General features: G+C 41.9%; 1 protein-coding gene across 1 annotated transcript in view; it reads right to left on the bottom strand.

Annotated features, from left to right (window-relative positions):
- Positions 1–22,312, bottom strand: part of LOC111235868 (voltage-dependent T-type calcium channel subunit alpha-1I-like) — a 177,885-nt gene that overhangs the window by 143,228 nt on the left and 12,345 nt on the right. The window contains exons 2-3 of the mRNA XM_022764438.1: positions 6,196–6,307; positions 785–918 (exon numbers count right to left, since the gene is read on the bottom strand). Of these exons, the coding sequence (XP_022620159.1) occupies positions 785–918; positions 6,196–6,307 (246 nt within the window). The remainder of the gene's footprint in view (positions 1–784; positions 919–6,195; positions 6,308–22,312) is intronic.

The following is a 22,312-nucleotide window of genomic DNA, read 5'->3' as shown; positions in this document are numbered from 1 at the left end:
ACTGAAAACTGATTATTTATTTTACACACAAGACGTGGATATTTGTCTGACTCACTAGAATTTGAAGAGTTGATTTAAAGAATATTCCCCCGTGTGCTGTTCTTTCTCATAAAGAAGCAGTTGAAGTGATTTTATTTCAGAGGTTTTGCCTCATGTTCATTAAGTCAGCAGTAACAGTCTGACCCTGTGCAAAATTCATGGGCGGGTAATTTCAGCCGATTCATTAAATTATGGAAGTGATTAGTTCAGCCGAACCACATTATTGGGTTATTGTCAGCTGTGTCCCAGGTGAAAGCCGGTGACTATCAACATGTTAATATTTAAAGTCGTGTTACATATTTAACACCGACATGATTGGCCACGCATGGTGGCACAATGGATCACGAAGTGTCGGGAGGACAAAAGAAGGTGGAGCCGGAAAAAAAGGGATTTGGAGCCTGGCCTTCAAATAGTCCCATGATAAATCATAATTAAACATCTGAACTTTCATTTAATTCAGATGTGCTGTGCTGTACGTGGAAGCTGCAGCTCCCACTTACAGAATTAATATCTAGGAAAACACATTTCTGGGAAGGAATCCTACATTTAGGATTAAAGAGGAAGCGTAATTTTACCCATTATGCTTTAATTTGCCCTATGAACTGTTTTCATTTGGTGCCGTCAATCACTCAGTTTTTGCAAAAACGTGTTCGGAACAAAACCTCTCACTGAGGAGTCACTCTGAAAAGGAAGGGAAAAAAAAGAAAAAGAAGAAGGGAGCATATATGGAACGAGAGGTCCTCACCCTGCCATGACGATGAAGAAATCCAGCCGGTTCCACGTGTCCCCGAGGTAACAGCGGCGGCCGAAGATTCCCAAGGCGACCATCTTTATGACCATCTCCAGAGCGAAGAAGATGTAGATGAACGCGTCAAAGGCCTGACAGACAGACATCAGGAGGGACAGAGACAACGTGTCACAAAGCAAACTGGCAGAGCTTGTCATCGCTATTGTGGCTGGAGTCAGAAATAATGAGACGGGATGGGCTAAAACCAACCCGAGGTCATGTGTTGGATAATTCTGACTATTCTGTAATCTTTACTTTTTTTATTTCTTGTTAAATAATATTTCATCCCCTAACCCTAACTTTATGTAATATTATGTAATCACTCCATGATTTCAAAAATGAATTCCTGCCAACAGATATTTGAGTTTCCTTCCTTTTTTAACAGAAATCGTGAACACCTTGAAATGAATGGGTTAATGACCGGGCTTCAGCAGCAAGTGGAAAAACACCACCTGGTGCTGTGAATCTGTACCAACATGCTGATGGCATCCGTGGGTCCGTCCTGCCTGCTGTCAACAACATAAAGTGGTAACAGGGAGATATTATGTCTGCATGACTCATCTTTATGAAATGGGTATTCTGGGCGAATGACAAGATGTGCGCACTAGATCACCTCAGGATTTCTCCAATATCACAGTGGCTGAATCCAAACATCTGGACTTTCCCCCCCTGACTTTAAGGGCTCAAACCTGTGACATCTGGAAAGCCTAGAGCTGTGTTAATCCATAATTTATCTTGTTTAAAAAGGCCTCGAGTGCACTTCCTGCAGACTTGACAGACAGAGAGTCCGCTTCAGGTACAGACCTACAGGTCGGCCACATTTTACATATACAACACAAATATTCATTTAAACAAATGCTTAAAATATAGGCGTATTAATGCATTTAATGATTCTATATAGCGATGCTTGATATTGCAGACAAATTGCAAATGTGATTCCACTCAGAACCAATTAGATAAATAATGACATGGATAATAGGGTCAAGATCTTTTGGTCAAATCCATGGGAACTACTGAAGTCCAATCTCACTTGCATTTCATCCTCTCACTACCCAGCATCCTTTCCAACTTTATGCTTTTTTAAAATTTTTTAACTCATTCATTTATTTAAGCCTCAAAGATCATTGGGGTTTGCAATGATGTCGAGATACACAGAAATACACAGGGTTGAAATTCAAAAGAGAATGCTGAATGATTAGCGACTATTACTACAACATTTTTTTGTAATTGATTGATCATTTTTCAAGCAAAACTTACAAACATTAATTGTTTCCAGCCTCCTCAATGACCATTTTATACTTCTGTTCGTCTTATGTGACAGTAAACTGAATATCTTCCGTCTTAAACGTGCAAAATGAAGAAGCCATCTCAGGCTGTGGAAAATTATCATGCAGATATTTCACTGTTTTCTCACATTTTACCGACTAAACAGTTGATCAATAAATTGAGAAAATAATCCGCAAATTAACTGAAAATAATCGTGAGTTGCAGCCCAAGACTGTCAGGGCGAGCGAGATTCAGGTGCAGTTTCCAGGGATGAACCCATAAAGGAGGAGGATGAGGTGTGTGTGTGTGTGTGTGGGGGGGGTCACCCTGGAGTGTGACACAAATTCAGGTTGTAGTGGAGGTAAAGTGGGATCATCCCCTGCACCAGGGTACATATAAAATGGAAACGGAGCCATGAAAGGTTTCAGTAACTTCCTCTTTCCTCCTCTTCTGTTGTGGCTTCGCCTCCCTGCTGATCTTTTACTCCAGACTCTCTTCCTACAACCATTTCATCTTCTTTCTCCCTGACAATTTCATATCTCCGTCTCTCCCTCCTGACCTCCTTTCTCTCTATTAAAACTGTTTCTCTCCTTCCCCCCCCCCTCTCCCCATTTGAACAGTTTGCCCTAAACAGTGGGGTAATGGAAAATAATTTGTTTGAGCAGTAATCAGAGATAAGCCCCACGCCACAACCCACCCCCACCCCCACCTCACTCCCAGCTTTAATCAAGCATCTAATTAAAAGAAGAAAGAAAAAAAATCCAAATAAATCAAAGATCTCAGCTTGCTAATGCGTGTTATTGCTGTTGTGAGCAAAAAGCCTAGATTAGCTGCTGTTCTTTTCTGTGTATACAGGGGGATTAGAGATGAACTGACGCGCTTGGCGTTGCCTGTAATTTGATTTTCAGAGGGAAGTACTGTAGGCAACACGATCTGCAGCTGAAGAACTGATGTGGAGCTTTGATTTGTTACCGGCTCGCTGGTGAAGAAACAAAAAAAAAAACTGCCTACTCAGCAGTCCTGGAGGTGTGTAGAGAAGCCAGACCGGCCTACTAATGTGGAGGAAATGGTCAAAGGTGGAAGCCTTGACCTTTGTCAAACCAGAAAGATGGACGAGGTGCTACCTTGTGTAAAGTTCACGGACCCAAGGGAGATGAAGACAAATGTCAAAAACTTTCCTTCTCTGACATTTCATCAGCTGTCAGTCTCACACCTATCACTCCATTTTGATTTTTCCTGCCTGTCTACCTGTGTCTTGTTTTCTTTTGCACCTCTTTATCACTATACTTCCGTGACCCATCTTACTCTCTTTTTCTTGTTTGGCACTCGAGTTCGATCAGTCACTAGATTTTTTTGGCCAATCAGAAGAGAGAAGGCTCTGAGTCTCTCTTCTGATTGGCTGACTCTTCGGAGTGGTAAATTAGAAATATAGCAGATTTTAGGGAAACACAAATCCTGCAAGGTTGGATTGTGGGTTATGTGTTTATCTGTAAAAAAAAAAAAAAAAATCTTGATCAATATACGAGACTTTTTTTAACTCTCCAACATCAGTATCACCTTCCTACGTTACATAACTCCACCACTATGTTTCAAATCTGTCTATACAAATAGCAAATCATTATTATATAAGTGAAAACTATTCAATTTTTGATGGTGAAAATCATTTAGGCCTGAAGGCTCCAAAGTTTCACGCCTTTAGCTCAGCTCAGGAAGTGATCAGATCAAAGAGTGTTGCTATTATAAAAGACTCTGCAGGACGCGAGTGTCTCAGCTTGTGTCCGAGCTCAAGCATGTTCTGCATTTGTACTTGTAATTTGTGATGATGGATGATATTTGCCTGCACTTTCTCTGTCTGGGGGCTTATTATTGATTCTCTTACATTTCCTATTCGGTAAGATGGAAACACTGCCGTCCTCGCACAACAACCTGTGATGTCTATGAGGATTCTCTCATTCCGGGTCATTAGATAGCTGGAAGGCAGTCAAATGCAAATGAAATTGCTGTTTGGTCGCACATCCAAGAGGCGTTGATGAACCCTCCAGGATGAGTTGTGAGGCGTCCTCCAGACTATAACTGCAGTTGCCTCTGACTCCAACAGAACAAACTAGACTTTAGTTATCATCCGAACCATCTTCCCAGACTTTAACCACTCACCCATCCACCAGCATATAGTAGCTAACCAAATAACTAAGTATGTTTCCAGAGGTCTGTAAGTCTACATTTGTTAGAGCTTATAGATTGTGCTGGTGAGGCACCATTGAAATCACGGCATTGAACAACGGATTTTCTAAGAGGAGTGTATTGACCGTGGCGCTGTGGCCCACTAAATCCATGCTGATATTGAATAGGGTCTATAGATACTTGGAGGAGAAATTCTATTAGGTCCAACTCACCAGCCACCTCCCCCAGGGAGCGTGAATCAATCCACCGTGTGTGTTGGCTGTTGTATGATGAGTGTGGTGCCTTGTGTGTGCGTGTGTGTGTGTGTGTGTGTGTGTGTGTGTGTGTGTGTGTGTGTGTGTTCATGTGAGCATGTGAAAAACAAGACACCGGGGTGATTCAACAACCGACAGACTGAAGACATACGTGCACACGCTCGCGCACAGATGTTACACCCACTCAGGCCACCTTTGACAGAAGCAAGAAGGAATTCTTGCGTCTTGCCAGATGACGAGGAAAAGCTGCTGAGGTGCCGTACGTGTGAAAGTCATGCTCGCTGCACCATAAAGACCACATGCTAGCAGTGAGTCACCGCCAGGAGTTACAGGACCCAGCATGGGAGAGGGAGCGCGAGGGGGTGGGGGGTTGAGAGGACGAAACACAGAGAGGAAGAGAGTGAACAGTCGTAATGTCAACACAAGCATGTAGGAATAAGTGGATATATGTGCACACTTCCTAGAAGCGCACTCTTCGCTCTCTGCTTCTAGGAATATGTGTATGAATGTAGCACGAGGTTTGCGCCTGTTCCTTTACATGTACAGCTCTCGTACGTAAGTTCGGTCTTATATAGGTTAGATATAAAATATGTATGGCTGAGAACAAGTGTGCACGTGTGCAGATTTGTTGACGCATGTTTGTTGGTGTGTGAGTGATTTTCTGCAGTATGAATGTAGAGCCTCTAATCAAATATACATGATCCTGTGTAAGTACGTACTTTTAGAAATAGTTACCAAGTGCGTCAGAGAAGAGAAAGACAAAGGTCTTCAGCCACACTACAAGCTTCTAATGCTCATCGTAAAGAAGTTCAAATTAAAAGTTGAGGTCGTGAAATAAATGTAAATATTGAACAGAGGGTGGTGTGAGTGTAAATATCAATAACAAGGTAGCTGGATAAATTGACTGATCAAATAAACCAATAAGGCAATCATTGGGTGGAGTGGATGGGTGCAAAACGTAGATTTGCTATAAGTGGCCAAAGTTTTGAAGATGTCACTCATAGGATTCTGAGGAGCTGTTTTGAAGCTCAGAGTGGGCTGCTCCGCCGTTACCATCTTGGCAGCACCTGACTCCGCCTAACTCCCGGCTAATCAAAGAGGTGGGGCGTGTGTGGAGCCGAGACTTTGGTCCATGCTGGAAATACGCTCACCCACCTGTCACTCAAAGTGGCACGCCCTCAATTATGCAGAACTTTAAGCCTTAATAAAACTTAAACAGGTGAGTTGCAGCGAAGGGGTTAATTAGTTATACACACCAAAACCTGTCTGTAAACATGTTTATCTCTGCTGGGCATTTTTACGTGGGAGTCTATGGGGTGAACTCGCTGCTGGAGCCAGCCTCAAGTGGTCGCTCAAGGAACTGCAGTTTTTTTTGCACTTCTGTGTTGGCTTCATGTTTCGGCCACGGCGGTTGAAGGTTGGTGAAAAAGAACAACAACTTAACCGTTCCTGGACGTCCCTGGCAAAGCTAAAAACACCAGCACAAAACTGTGCAAACTACAAAAATAGAAAATGATTGTATCAGGAAAAATTACAAGTGAATTTTCAGATATGCACAGATTTAAACGCTCAGAGATTTAATGGGGGGTTGCTCAAAACTGGAGCAGCAATAATGGCAAAATCATTATTACAAACGTGTGTTGTGTGTGTGTGTGTGTGTGTGTGTACCTGTAGAATTTGGCATCGGTCCGAGGAGCAGTCGATGTTCTCACAGGGCTGGTACATCCCCAGGGTGACGCAGTTCAACAGGATCACCATCATACTGACACGTTCAAACCATGTGGAAACACAGCTGGTTAAGGAAAACAGCTGACAGAGCGACAGATCCAATCTTCAGAATAAAGAAGAAGTGAGTTTTCACGGGGGACATACTTTCAACACAACTGTTGAATATCAGCAATAAATGACATTAAATTACTGAGTCTGTGCCTAAATTAATAACACTGTGATGGAACTGGTTCAAATGAAAGAAAACAAAGTCTTTAAAACAAACTTTAGTGCTGCTCTAATGCCAGAAATCATCAAGACAATCATCATGTAAGAAGTTGAGGATCAACGTTCAACACTCTGCTTCCTACGAATGACGAGCTGCATGGAATCTTAATGGAAACTGAAAACTCACAAACAAACAAAAAAATCACATTTTGAGCCCAATCTGAACTGATCACATGTTTACAGACTGATTTGAGTTCAGACGTATTGTGCTGGCTGCAATTTCCTGAAATTAGTCTTGTGAATTGGTTTTGGTTGAGCCTTCAAAATAAAATCATGACAGTATAAGAAGTAAAAGCTAATGCAGAATGTAATTCTTTTTTTTTTCTTTATTTATTTATTAAAACAGTGTAATCATCCCAATAAGTGAGTATTAAATGACATTAATGAGCAAGTTATACTGTAGTATGATAGTAAATGTTATGTTTTGATTGTGAAGTCTGCAGTTTCACACACTGTGCAGAATCCCATCACTCCTACAGGCCTGTTCTTTACCAACACACTAACATTTCAAACACAGTGTTTTCAAAAGTTCATCAAAGACCTTCAAAGCCAGTATAACTGCATTAGAAGTGCAGCAATTCTACCAGAACTAGAGTGAACGAAAGGTTGAAACCTGTAGGGTCCAATTCAGTCACAAAATGTCATAGTTTTCCAGAGTACAGCTTTGACTTTAAAGGCCAGCCATGATTTCTCTGAAACTGCTAATGGCTAAATGTTTCTGTTAACGTGCAGGCCTCAAGAGCAGTTATAACAGAGAACGTAATGTTAGCAGCAGCAATGAAAAATACAGTGTGTGATATTTACGATGTGTACAGTTTTCTCATTTCACTGTATTACTCACTGGACATTCACATAAACATCCACAATTATAAAGCTAAATGATCTCTAACATAAGTGAATTTAACACAATTCAATTCTACCATCTACTGTCAGTGTGAACTAAAGCAACGCACCGACGCCCTGCTGGTTCAGCGGTTCCTATGGGGAAAGTTCACTTCTCTAAATGCTGCGGAGCAAATGTTAGACAATATCTGTGCCGATGCCGAATGTTTGGAGAGCACCGTGGCGTGAGCAGCACTCGTTTTGAGGAGAGGTTAACGGAGCGATCAGAACATGTAAAACCAGAGCCGAGCGCCAGAGAAAACGGACAGAAACAAAGCAGCAGAACGTGACAGAGGGATTCAATATGTATTTCCTATGTGTTCAGGGGGTGAGCACACTCCTTGGCTAACAAGCGTGTGAAGGAGGATGTGTTGTAATAGCCCAGGACGTCCAGTCTCTCCCCGAGGCGATGCAGTCCAGGATTGCTGAAAAGCTCCTGCAGCAGCCTACATCACAGAGCCCGCAGGTCGGCAGCCGCTCCAGCAAGAAAAAAAAAAAAAAAAAAAATGGTGAACCTGTTCTTTCCTTTGCTACACTGCAGGTTTGAACAGACAGGATTAAATTCTTCAACATGTTTCTCTTGGCCCTGCCTGAACCTTCCTACAAAGAGATGGACGACTGTAGATATCACAGCATGGATAAAGATAGGCTGTGTGTGGGCAAAACACATGCATACACATAAACACACACACACACACACACACACACACACACACACACACAGACAGAGCCTCGCACACATGCAACCAAACACCCCCTCATCAACACACACATAAGCAGATTTGCACGTGCAACCAAAATGCTCAAAAACATAAAACGCTCGCAACTCGCCCACACACTCACACACACATTCACACGCTCACGCTCACTCACACACACACCCTCAGTTGTGCGCATTAAGTCTCTCATTAAATCAAACATTAAATCGATGTGTGTCAGCTGATGGGGATCATTTAAAGATAAATATTCAGCACAGCAGGGAGCCATGTTTAATATTGATGTCCCAACAGGCTAACAGCTGTGAAGTAGACATGCGAAACAAGGTTAAGAGGCAAGATTTGTCATCTAATACTTGTTGGTGAGACCTCACAGATTCTACTGCCAGACCGACATCACACGTGGTGATTAATACACAGTAAGATAAATTTTTAATTGGGTTATACTGTTATACCGGCTGCCAAGATCTGCCTATTAAAACACAACACATCTCAGACTTTTACTACAGGTAAAAAACCAGTGAGACATTAAGCTGAATTTGTCAAGAAGTGTTTGCAGTAACAACATACAGCATCAAAAAGCAGCAGATTAAAAAGAAATAAGAATCACCGCCTCGTGGTTGTTTGCCTACGCCAACCGGCTAAGTTGCAGGAAATATGGTCACCATCTCCTCTTCCTGAGTTACATCGCTGAATCAATGTCCAGAGGTGTTTTTGCAGAACATTATGATGTCACAGTGAAGTTGACTTTTGACCTTTGAATCTAATCAGTTCATCGCTGCGTCCTTTGAGTCCAAGGGAATGCCGGTGTCAAAGCTAAAGAAATTCCCTCAAGTTGGTCTCGAGCAATCACATTCAAGAGGCTAAAACCATGTTTTGTGAGATGACTGCGACCTTGACCTTTGACCTTTGACCACCAAAATCTCATCAGTTCATCCATGACTCCAAATGGATATTTGTGCCAAATATGAAGAAGTTCCCTAGAGGCGCAATTGCGATATTGTATTCACAAGAACGGGACAGACGGACAAACATAATGCCTCCAGCTCTGGCTGTAACAGCGTGACATCGTCCTAAAATAAGATAAAATATATTTATCAAACAGCCAAATTATAAATATACACAGCTCTGCCACTTATATACGCCTACTTTAAATTACACAAGCTTTGCTTGTCGATGTGTTAAGTAATGTGTTAAATTTTACACTTATTTGTACTAAATTGAATTATGTGAGACAATCTTGTGACTCCAGCTGCGACACCTGTCAACATGCTGATGTGTTCAGTGGTCATTATATTACATATATATGACTACTCAGTCCTCGTGGGCTGGACAACAAACAAACAAACAAACAAACAAACATCAAACTTCAAACCTTCATTTGGACCTCACCTACACGTTTGTAAGTACCTGTAGTTTTGTGTTTGTCTCTTGCACAGTTGTAACGCTACCGTGGTGACAAAGTCTGTCCACAGACAGACACCTGCTGAAGTCCTCTGCCTCTGCCTGTGTAATTTCCCGCTACAGTAGGTGTCTCCAGGACAACATTTTGCCATGATGACACAAAAAAAAAAAAAAAAACATTGTCATAGCTCACTTTTGGGGAGAATACATAGACTTACATTCATTTCCTGGGGATTTACCGTAACCATAACCACTACTTGGTTCACCCTAACCAACTGGGGACATGGCTTTTGTCCCCTTTCAGATGAGGTTCTGCCCAAATAACTGGTCTTTAGTTCCCAAAAAATAGCCTGTGAGACACACACACACACACACACACACACACACACACACACACACACACACACACACACACACATTATGAAAACAACAGCAGCCATGCTGTTCACATGTTGTCACTGCTCCTCTGGCAGGCGGACTGCAGGCTATCACACACATGCACACTTTTGCAACTTCAGCTGTTTTCTGTAGCTCTCGCCTCCTAATGAGGACAGAGATATCCACCGCAGGTGTCACTGAGCTCGTGGTGAGGCCCTCCAGGCGCCGCCCGTGAACAAACCACCCTAAAAAAGCGCAGCCCCTTCTGGCAGATACACACTTATATGTCAATAGCATGAGCTGGATAAAACTGCAGGTCAGCGCTTTCTTATTTCCCAAGTCTAAGTAATGATGACAGCCCTTGGGCTAATGCTATAAGGATTATCTCGAGGTTATTTCCACTGCCAAATGCGTTATTTAAAAACAGCCTCCGCCAGTTACCAGAGTGCCCGGCTCTCCAGTTTGGCTTCTCATGCTCACTGACTATACATGAGCTGCCTTTAACAATGTGCAAGTGTCTGTCTGTCTCTCTCCACTTCTGAAAAATGAGTCAATTAGTGTAGGTGCCTTGGAGGAGGCTCTGTATCTTTTTTTTTTTTTTTTTTTAACTCTTCTCCCTCACACAGATACACACACCACACATCAACACCGCTACTGGATGGAAGAGCAGGTGGAATTCAAAGCACAGAGTTCGATTAGAGACGAGAAGATTGACTCAAAAATTCTTTGATGGAAATGTTTCACCTCTGGAATTTTTTTTAACTTTCTTTTTGTTTTACCAGGGAGTGAATGCAAAGTAGGGTGCTGTTTCTCCGCTTCACATTCATCCAGCAGCTGTCACTCACTACGGCAAGCTGCTGGAAACACCTACAGTATTTCAATGTAGGCCACCGCATTAAACTAGTTGGAGGTACAGTTTGACTGACACGACCTTCTGATGATTTCGAGCATTCGTGTCATAAAGTACAGCACTTAAGAGGTTTCTCTCTGATAGACCTTCGGGCTTTGGCAGAGAGAAAAGCTTCTAAAAGAGATTTTTTTTGGCCGCCACTAAAATCAATTTTAATGTAAATCTGAGAGTAAGGTAGGCGTTAAAGGCTTTACATAGGTGATATACAGTATAACACAATTATTTGTACTATATGTCATCAAACTAACATCCTGCTCTATCAATCAAAACAATTGTTTGATATTTTAAGGTGGAAAAGTTACATATTATTGCTAAAATGAAAATTTGTTGTTGACTGGTCTATGTGCAAAATGTTTTAGAGCTGCGGTGAATCATTATCATTGATTATTTTCATGACTGATTTATCTCGAAATTATTTTCTCTGATTAACTGAGAAAGATGTTCATCACAAGCTCTGAGAGCCAAAATATTCCCTTGAGGGTTTTGTTTACCAACAGCCCGAATCCCCAGGACATTCAACTTAGAGTAATATACCGAAAATTGGAGGCATTTTCTTTTACTAATAAATCTCCTAAATGATTGACTGCTTGATTAAATGAACTCATTTCAGCAGACTAAAGGTGAAACAAAAGTTTGATCCGAATCTCCGGGAGCAGATTCAGTCACATCACGGAGCTGCCCGGACACAAACCGCAGATTTTTAAGGGTCCAGATGAAACCATTACTCACAAGATCTTGGTGCGGTGAAAGCATCAGCGTGACAGAGCTGGAAAGAGCTGCGAGGTTGAAAATGTGCGGCAGCGGGGGCTAAATGAATTCTTAATACCTCACTGCGTGGTGTCACTCTTTCCAGCCCTTTCTCCGTGTCTCTCTGCCTTCTCTCCCTCTCTCCCTCTCTCCTGCCTTCCCCTCTCTTGTTTTTATTGTTTCCAAAGAGACACACAGGAGGCAAACGACCTCCGGTTTCCATGGCAACCGATCGACTATCAAATGAAGTGAATAGTCACAGAGGATGGAGAGAGAGAGAGAGAGAGAGAGAGAAGGGAGACAGGGAGAGAAGGCGATGGGGGGGGGGGTTATTTTGGCTTTCTGCTTTGGTGTCCTTCAGTGAGACCCCATCATGTCTTGAGGAATCACTGCCCGCCTAAATATTTCTACAGAGCCTTGTTTGTGACATAAGCATTTAGAAATTATGATTATGACCAGCCATTAGAGCGATAAACAAAACTTCGAACTTCAGTGCCTCCAATTGTGGTGATGTGGGAGCAGGTGAGACAGGTGATGAATTTGTGATTTTAGGAGATGTGCTGCGATTATCCTTTGGTGAATAAAACCGGCCCCTCTTTAAGAGACCGAAACAAAAACCTGTGCAAAACAGTACAAAATACACCAGGTCCAACATGTAGCGCCCACTAAAATCACTAACTGTCATTTCCACATGTACATGTTAAACAAGAGAGATAGAGTGAGACAGAGGGAGAGACTGTGTAACAAAGACAGCTTCAGACTTTCACTTTAGGCGAAGCCATGCTCCCCATTTCCCTCTGGGTCTCAACTTCATGCTAAGCTAGGCTAATCACTACTACTTCACACACTTAACAAGACACTGAGATAGATCTTCTCATGTTATTCACTGAAAGAAAGTGCGCAGTACTTCCTAAAATGTTGAACTATTCCTTTAAACCAAATTATAAAAAAAAAAAGAAGAAGTTCAGACAGAATCTGTTTTTCTCTGTGTAGCAAAAAAAAAAAGGTGATGTGACCAAATTGCTTACTGAGCAAAAAAAACTTTACCTTGAAGGTTTGTTTACTTTGTTCTAAAAGCCAAAGCTTGTTGCCTGAAAGTGTCATTTAGAGCTCAGCACATTTGACATATGGCACAAGCACTTATCCCAACAACATTTACTGCTTCACTCTTTCTTTGTTCTTTTCTTCTTACTTTACACATTTCTCTCCCGTCAACCCGTTCTCACTTTGCCATCTATCTTTCAGTTGCCCGCTCTCTCTCTCTCTCTCCCCATCCCTCCCTCTACCCACTCCTCCATCACTGTGTAATGTTCAGAGGAGCTGGCAGACCTTCTTCCTCTTTCCTGGAATTTTCCATCAGGGGTTCTTCGATCCAGTACAGCTGACTGGATAAAGGGAGGATGGTTTGTGTGTGTGGGGGTGATGGTGTGTATGTATGTGTGTGTGTGTGTGTGTATGTGTGTAAATGTCATGGGATATCACACGGTAATGCTTCACAGCATCTCATGTCAGCTCCTCTTTTCCCTAAGCTGTCAGGTCGGAGGAGTGCACACAAACACACACACACAAACACGCAAACACACCACACACACACACACACACACACAAGTGCACACACCCTCAGAAACTAAGATGAAGACACATGGAGGATAAAGGTTATGTGGATAATTGTCAGGATGATGGTAACAACAGAAGCTATTACTTGTTCCATGAATCTCTCATCGCTCATCAGCTCTGCTGCGTTCAGTCATCTCCGACTTTTTGTCTTCACCCTTAATCAGACTGACGCTGATGTTTGGGTGGAGGTGTGATATAAAGCTTTTAAACCATGAATCATTAACACATTAACTCTGCAACATCAGTACAATTAGCATCAACAAATGAGAACATCGCTCAAACGACTGGCAGCTTCAGTTGGTCTGACTAATGCAGACTGTGAGGTGCGACGAGCCCCCTGCTGTAGGTCTGCGGCGCCTCCGTACATTGTTCAGTGTTGGTTCTTATATTTGAATGTGTGATCCCCTACACCTGTCCACGATGACCTACAGTCAGTTTCCAGCGGAAAAGCGAGGAAAAACATTGGTACCACAATCTCAGGGCAAACTAAAAGAACAGCGGGCCTGATAAAAATGATCAGACAGTTCATTACAGCCATCCTGTTGGGAGGGAGGGTTATTACCTTCGCCAAAGAGGTTATGGATTACGCAATAAGAAGTCTGACTCACCGGATGCAGGCGATGGGTATGACACTATTACACTATTTTGCATTTTCTTGAAGCTCTGAAACCGGTGATTTTCACATTGGTCAGAGAAATATGTTGATTTAAGAGTTTTTATTTGTTACAGACTGAACTTGTCGCCATTTTCCTGTTGCTATTTTACATAAATGTTGCTAGGTAGTTTGCTAGCTATGTAGGAAGATGACGTCCTCACTAAAATCTGATTATTCAAGTGTTTCTCCAACTGGCAGAAACACCCATCTATGGCCAGAACACCAGATCTGTTTGAATCACTGAACAAGTCAGAGGTGTGGGTGGTGATTCAGAGGTCTGGAACCATGGCAGGGCTCAGGCTGAAGGCAAATGCAAAGAGGCAGTATTGTTGAAAACATGTACAAATGGAAAGACGTGAATGAATACAAATAGGTGAGGGTTCGCTTTGGGTAAATCGTGGTATAATCCCGTCTGTGCAAGTTGAAAAAGTTTCAAATAAAATATCAAAAAGAAACTGGAACTTCTACGTTTTAAAGCTGTTTGACACTTAACTACCTCATAAACACACACAGGACACACAAGCCAGTGTCTGTGTTTTACATGCACCACACGATGTTTATTCTTACTATAAACCGTGGTGTAAAAATGAACTTCATCTTATCTCGTCAGACTGCAGTCAGTTGTCAGTTGGCTGTGAAGTGCTTTTATCGTTTTATCATTCCCCCTCTGGCTTTATGGGAAGTTTTGGCTTCATTTATCCATATCAGTACTAAAACATGCTCGTTTTTCTCATTTTGCAGCGCTTGGGTCTCCGTCTAAAATACTGCCACACTTCTGATGATCCTGTGCAGGTTTTGCAGCTGCAGCTTGCGCGCTTTGAGCAGGCGCAGCGATCTTTGCGCCGCTGCGCCGCTGTTGTAATCAATGATGTTGGTTACGTGGACGCCTTCCGTCTGTCTTAACTTCTTCTTCTTCTTCTTCTTTCTAGTTTTAAGTCAATCGGATGAGCAGTTGTTGAGAAAAGTCAAATCAGAAAGACAGAGATTCCTCAGTTTATAGTTAGATACAGCGCTCCACAGAAGAGTACACCATTTCACCATTTTTGGAGGACCAGAGGTCAGAGATCAGCTACATGCCCGCAGCCATAGAGATGGTGAGTTCCTCCTCTAATAGAGCCGCCCTGCTCCCAGGTCTCCAACCGTCCCACTGGCTTTTCCTAACAGTAACAGATCCGCAAGAAGGTCTACTGGAATTAAATAAATGATAAAGTTGAAGTCATATAAAACTCAACTTTCCACCTCCTCAAATCTCTGACTTCTCTATCTCTACTCTTTTTCTCTCACAGATGGCCAGCGCACAACTGCCATAGGATTCCTTTAGACAAGCTCTGCCCTGTTGCTGTGGCAACCAGCGCTGACAAAATTATTAGGAACCCTATATCGTTAGTACACACACACACATTTGGGTCAGTTACGTCCTCAGTTCATCATTCGGCATCTTGATGGAGGATCCGGTCTGTACAAACTCGCCGCTGTGCACGAAGCAAATCCACAGTTTTTAATAATGTGTCATCAATCTGTTTTGCATTAAGAGGCGCCAAACTCATCTGATGTGACGAGCCCAAAAGCCGTGCTCACACACATGCCCACACACACAAGAGGGAGATCCATGGTTTTCGGTGAGATTATCATTGTACTATGAGTTAATTGAGGAGTCCATCACCTCCTGGAAATGGACTGAGGGAGATAAACCGCAGCATGAGAGAGAACTGAAGGCATGGACAGGGACAGATAAAGTTCTGCTGGATCACTAACAGCTGCCAACTTAGGTGTCTTTTGGCGGTGATGGCGAGATACAGGGGAATGAAAGTAGCAAGGAAATACTCTGTGTGCAGTTACAGATAAACGCCTGCCTGTGGGACAGCAAAAGACACACACACACACATACACACACACACTCACTCACTCTTCCTTTAGACCATCTGTTGGGATTTTTCTGTGCTTTCCGTCTTCTTTTTTCTCCCTCTCTCTCTCTTTCGTTCTCTCTCTTCATGTGAGTAGTATGGTGGTAATATGATGCGGATGTTAAGTGTGTAGGTTTCCTCTCCTGCCCACGACCGTTGTTACATGCTATTTCCATCCTCCAGCGTTGCCAGGCTTGTGTAACTGAGAGCAAAAAGCAGTATCAGACTGACCAACAATTACCTAATACAACCGATAGAGCTAAAAAACACTGAGACCAGTGTCGACAACTGGTAGAAAATATTGTAAAAAAACAAGAATATTACCACACAGAAAGAATATAAAGTATTTCAATAGTTAACTGAACATACATTAAATTTCTACAAGTTAAAGGTCCCATATTGTTTAAAGAGAAATTCCATTATAGATCAGGTTTAGGTTTTATATTAATACTGTTAAAGTATGCACACAGCCTGTATTCAGAAACTGAGCCTTAAAACCAGCCGTCAGGACTTCTGTAACTTTGTGATGTCACAACAAAGCAGTCACCGCTCTCAGCCATGTCCCAAGCCCCGCCCACCTGGACCCAGCGTCCAACACTTGCAGGACTTGGTTTCTCTGAGTGTTTACTTGAAATCTGCTATATATTTATTCATCAGAGCCTCCTCTCTTCTGATTGGCTCACCGACCTGTTGTTACTAGAGCTCCAGAGAGAAGCCTGAGAGAGGAGATGTAAAACTAAACTGAGATGTTTTTCGTTCTTAAAACCACAGATATATCTTCTTATGGTTCAACACTTCAAAGTGTAAACTACGGGACCTTTAATGGTCAAAATACATTATTTATAGCTCAATCGGCAACAGCGAAGTATGAGTGAATATCAAAGTCTGATTTATCGCAGCTAAGTTTAAAGTTCGAGCTTCTTCCATCCCTCGCCTGTATTCAGAGAACATAATAGCTGCTTAAGTAGAGCAAGATAATGAGAACAAATGACGGAGGTGAACCTTGATCCAGAGAAAGGCAAAGAAGGCGGGAGGAGGGGGGAGGGGGGTGAGACAGGGAGAGGGAGGGATTGTGAGAGAAAGGTCAGAGAAAAGATATGAGAGAATAAGTTAATGAGAGCAAAAACAAAACAAGTGCGTGTGTGTGTGTGTGTGTGTGTCAGGTTCAGTGTGTTTGTTTTTGCATTGTAAGCAGTAGTAAGAATAATGTGCTGCTGATCACCTGCCTCTCTCTCTCTTTCCATCCATCATCCTCTCTCTCTCTTTAAAAACACGTTCTCACCTCAAAAATCACATTTGAAAATTAGACTAATAAGCATCACTCTCATTAAAATATAAGTATATAAATAAAAAGATTCAAATGTAATTTTAACCCTTGTTACCTGACAATACACCCTAAAACACATTAGCCAATTAAAGGATTAGCCAATCGAAAGAAAATTAATTAGCAACTACTTTGATAACTGATAAATTTTGTCACTTTTCAAGTAACATCAAACCTTTGATGGTTCCAGGTTCCTAAATGTGAGGATTCACAGTTTTTCTTTGTCTTGTAAAGTGAATATTTTTAGACATCTAATGACGTCACCTTGTGCTCCAGGATCTTGTGACAGTTTTTTCACTGTTTGCTGATGCTTCATTAACCAAATGATTAATTGATTCATTGAGAAAATAAAGGTGTTTACTTGCTCTAGCGTAGCTGTCACTTGGTGAAGAGAAATCTTGTGCAGCTAACACGCGCACAAAGCATGTGATTAATTAGGTTCATTTTTTTCAGTTCTTGCCCACTGCACTTCTTATTGACTACGTCGCCACGTCCAAAGATCTCAGCAATTACGACCTCCAACAGAGCCGCACGCCAACGCTGAACACCAAGTGACACACTTCAGGTCCTGACTTCATTCCAAGTCTCCTGTCTTTCTCTCACTGCTGTCTCTCCTCACTCATCTCTTTCCCACTGCCGACACCCTCAACTCCCTCCTCGTGTCACTCAGCATCTTTTTCTTTCATTCTTTTCTTACTCATCTCCGTCGTCTTTAGCGCTTTAGATATAAACGTATTTTATCTCTGTGTCTCTCTACCTGCATCACTCTGACGTCCTCTCTGTGCAGGGAGGTCAATTAGCCCAGAATTGTTTTAAAAATGCGTGTTTGACAGTGTTGTTTCCTCTGTATCTTGTCTCGTTTGGCATCATTAGAATCTGGCTGAGACCTAACAAGATGACATATTAATATTCATTTTTTAACAAGAGGAACAACGTGTGGTATCTGCAGGGACGAGTATCACTTTCAGCGGGAACAAGAGCCTTTCCTAAATTGAGACGCTAATTTTGGTTCTCAGAACAAAGGTACACAAACACGCACTTGCGCAAACACGGGCGCACACAAACACACACACACACATGCACACAACACATTAACACATTAACACATGCCAGTCAACCGTCCCCCCAAGATAGCAGCATGTAGACAGCAATCATTGGAGGCGAGTGTTAATGACAGACTAATGACTGTCATTTACCTCACCGCTCTTGTTTCTCATTCTTCCTTTATCTGGGAGTTTATTACCAACGTCCCATTGAAGAATATCTTTTTTCTTTCTTATAAAATTCAAACTTGGGCCCTAAAAATTAAACTTTAAATGTATAAAAATGATTAAATCATCCGTGTCCTCAAACTGTTCAGTTTACAATGTGCTGCAGTTTCCCCTCGTGGCCGAAAAGGAACTTTTTCACTTATTCTGGTTGATTATATTTCTGCTGAATGATAAATGTTAAAGCTGTACCACCTTAAAAAAGTACTAAATGAGTGTGAGGGAGAATTCAGTCAAGCACACACACACAAACATCTAAACACACACAAACACACACACACAAACATCTAACCACACGTACGGGAACCTGCTGTGCTAATTACTGAGTCTGTTGTTCTTTGAAGGCTGCCGCTCTCACCTCGGACGACCCCTCAGCTACTCGCACACACCCAGGTGTTGCGCACCCCTCTAACCATCTCTATAGGAGCCACAGTGTTATTTCAGCACCTGCAGGCTCAGCAGGTGATGGCAAACTGACAATAATATCTATTGGCAGCAAACAGCATGACAGCAGAGCAGCGGTACATGACATCAACAGCACAGGGCCGTCTGGAGCGCAGACACACAGGGAGGAGGACTACAGCCAATCCAGTCCCGCCCTGAAGGTCCGCCGTCACGTGACCTTTTTCCCCTTTACCAGTTCTGGGTTAGGAAGTGAGGAGATCCTCTCTCATGGGTGAAGAAGGATCAACAAAACTGTAGAAACTATGATTAGAACTGAAGAGCCAGGTTGCGACAGCAGCTGCAGAGTTCTGCACCTTACTCTGGGTTATTTTTCCCCCATTCCCGAAGCTGTTTATCAACTGCTTCTATAGGTATCGACTGAAAAAGCCATAACACCCCATGGTTTTCGGATGTGGATGTTAAATCCAGGCTCCATCACGCTGATCAAAGACATCAGAGTGTACTATCACAAAACTACTGCTCGTTTTTTTTTTTCTTGCCGAATGAACCTCAGAGATGGAGATATTGCCTGGAGAGACAGAGACACATGAATGAGTTTGTACTTAGATGAAGGAAAACGCTTCCCTAAGGTAAACACCTTCATTTTGTTTATGTTAGGTGAATCTGGAGTAAAAGAATAAATAACAAAAATAAACGATTTCAATGCCCGTAGCGCTCATAAACACCGTTTGGAAAACTTTTATTCCACCTGAAAGATATTGTTTTGTAGAACTGCACTACTGGGATATTTGAGAGCAGTGCAATTTATTTTGCCGGCACAGAAAGTGATCAGAAAACACAGAGGCTGTATCCTGCTTCCTGTTTATGAACTTTTACATTGCGAGATCAATACATTGTGTTGTAAGGTAACACAAAGGAAGAAGAAAACAATAAAAAAAACTGTTTATGTACAGAGCAGCCAGATGGGCGTGTTTGTTTTTGGCTCATACGGCAAATTAAACACTTTGCAGATTAACAACTGCTAGTAATAAATATGTCACAATATTAAATATCTAATAATAGTCGAGTCTAATTATATCAAATTATGAAATAGTAGCAGATTGATGGCTGTCTAGTAGAATTTATTTTTATTTTTTTGTTTACTTTGGGGGTGACAGTGATGATGGATGACATATAAATGAACACAACCAATAAAGTCTCCAGTCCAACGGCAGTTACTCCTCTTTATTATCCATCACAGCATAAGAGGAAACATTCAATTAAAAGAAGCTGAAGAATTCACTAAAGCAGAGTAATACTCGACAAAGCTCAACGATCCGCCGGCAAAAATCGCAAAAAGCAGCACAGAAAATCCAGCCAAGCCGCATCCATCCATCCTCAATCAATACCATCCACCCGATGGCTGAGAGACCTATCGATGTCACTATTGAATTATCGATCGCTTCCTCCAAACAAATGGCCTAAATATTATAGATGACATTCAGCACAATAGGCTGAGCTACAGCACAGACGTCTGCAAAGCCGTTAGAGGCCATTGCGAAAAAAATAAAATATATTTTTAAAAAAATTAAAAAAAAAAAAGGATAAAGTTGATCTGCGGAGCTGTGATGAGGCAGGTGAAAATGTAGGCCACAAAAAATAACCAGCTGTATCCCACCCTGAGGCACAGAGGGGTCAGAGGTGACGTACAGGGACCATGTGACCGGCAGAAAACCACAGATGTTGTTGTTTCGGGGGAAAGACTTGATTGATTTTTGAACGGTGGTAAATACTCATTTACATCTTATTTTTGCTTTTGACTCTTCGTTTAGCAGAAATGTAATGGTGCTTCATTTAAATGGTTATATTCTATAATTACATGAAAGGTTTTCTCTTACACGTTACCAAAATATTTGACCTTACTCGTGCTGATTTTTTCATACTTCACCATCTGCCGAGAAACTCAAAGCTCTAGCTTCGTTAATGGTTGAAGAACAGTGACATTTTTAGTGTCAGGTGCCACGAAGAAATCATATCCAACCTACTGACACACACCGTAAATCTCAGTGTAGAGGCCGTGAGGGCTGCGGTCCAAATGAATGTAATAATTGAAAGACTAAAGGGAGCACCATTACTTACAAATGAATTCGACAGCGAGAATAAGATACTACTGTGGGTTACCCATTTGGAATAAATGTCATATCTCCTCCTCTCTGCGGAAGCGCTCCTGCAGATGTCACCCTCCGCTCAAACCGAAGAGAGTCATCAAATTAAACTAAAAAGTACCTGCGCTCTGTTCCGCTGCCCTCAGACATTTTATTAAGCCATCTCATTTGTCTGTGCCATTGCCAACGCTGGCTCTAACTGCTGTAAGGCGGGAAACTTATGGATATAACACAACGGTTAACTGGGGAAAGGTTGACTATTAAAATGAATTGCAGCTTCTGCCAAAGGAACAAGAGTTATATCACATCTTAAGGCAAAGGTAAAGGTCATGTATTGATGTTGGTGAAAGGTGAAGTTTCCCAGTTTAAGGTTAATATAATAATACATGAGAGGCCCTGTGCATGCATGCTTGTCCTGCATGACTTAGTGGGTTATTAGATTTCAGTGTTTGTACAGCAGGTCCTCTTACACAGCAGGAGTTTTAACCTTTCATTGCTTAAATTCTATAATTGGTTATAGAACATTTAATAATAATTCCAGTTTATGGCAGAATAATAATCAGGGAGTGATCACAGCCTTCTGCAATGGAAACTGACAAGCATGTACACAAACAAAACACTAAGCAGGAGAGAGGCAGACAGTCTGAGAAAGGGTGGACTGACCAGTAATCGTAGGGAAGTTTGAACCAGGAACAGGAACAGACGTCACGCAGCAGGGAGCAATAGTAAAAAGCAACAGATGGATATAAATACAAGGAACTACGTCAGACTCAGTATCCATCGAAAGCTGAAAAGACAAAACAAGAAAGTCGCATCTACACATCTACAAACCGAAAAACTTCATCAACTGAGAAACTGAAACTCCATCAAGAGAATATTCAGGGTAAGCGCCGTGACGGCGCCGGAATCACTGGTAAACAGCAACAAACACCACACCGCTGACCACTGAGCCGGCAGACCAATGTAAAATATAGAAAGAAGGAAAACTAAAATATTATGTGTCACAATAGGAAGCAGAAATTTGAAAATAGGTCAAAGTTGCATGAAAATCAATTTTTAAAAATACGACATGCAGCACTTTTTCTTAAGTGACATCGATTACACAAGCACATAATAAGAAGCATATCTGTATCATCTCCCCTTATCTACAGCTTCATCTTCTTCTCTCTATCATCGCAAACATTTTCATAACTATGTTCTTTGTAATTAGACCTTGTTTATTGTAAATTGTGATCAACAATGTAGAGTCTTCCTGCAGCAGGAAATAAGAACTTCTAGACACATGGAGACCGAACGTCGAGGTAAAAATCTGTTTAACCAAATATTCCTTTGAAAGAAGACGTGTATGTTTGGTGAGAATTATGAATTTTACACACACACACACACACACACACACACACACACACACACACACACACACACACACACACACACAC

The sequence above is a fragment of the Seriola dumerili genome, unplaced genomic scaffold (assembly GCF_002260705.1).
Source record: "Seriola dumerili isolate Sdu_G_001 unplaced genomic scaffold, Sdu_1.0 BDQW01000538.1, whole genome shotgun sequence".
Lineage (NCBI taxonomy): Eukaryota > Metazoa > Chordata > Actinopteri > Carangiformes > Carangidae > Seriola > Seriola dumerili.
Note: the sequence above shows the minus strand (reverse complement) of the source record. Positions and strands in the feature narration are given on the sequence as shown.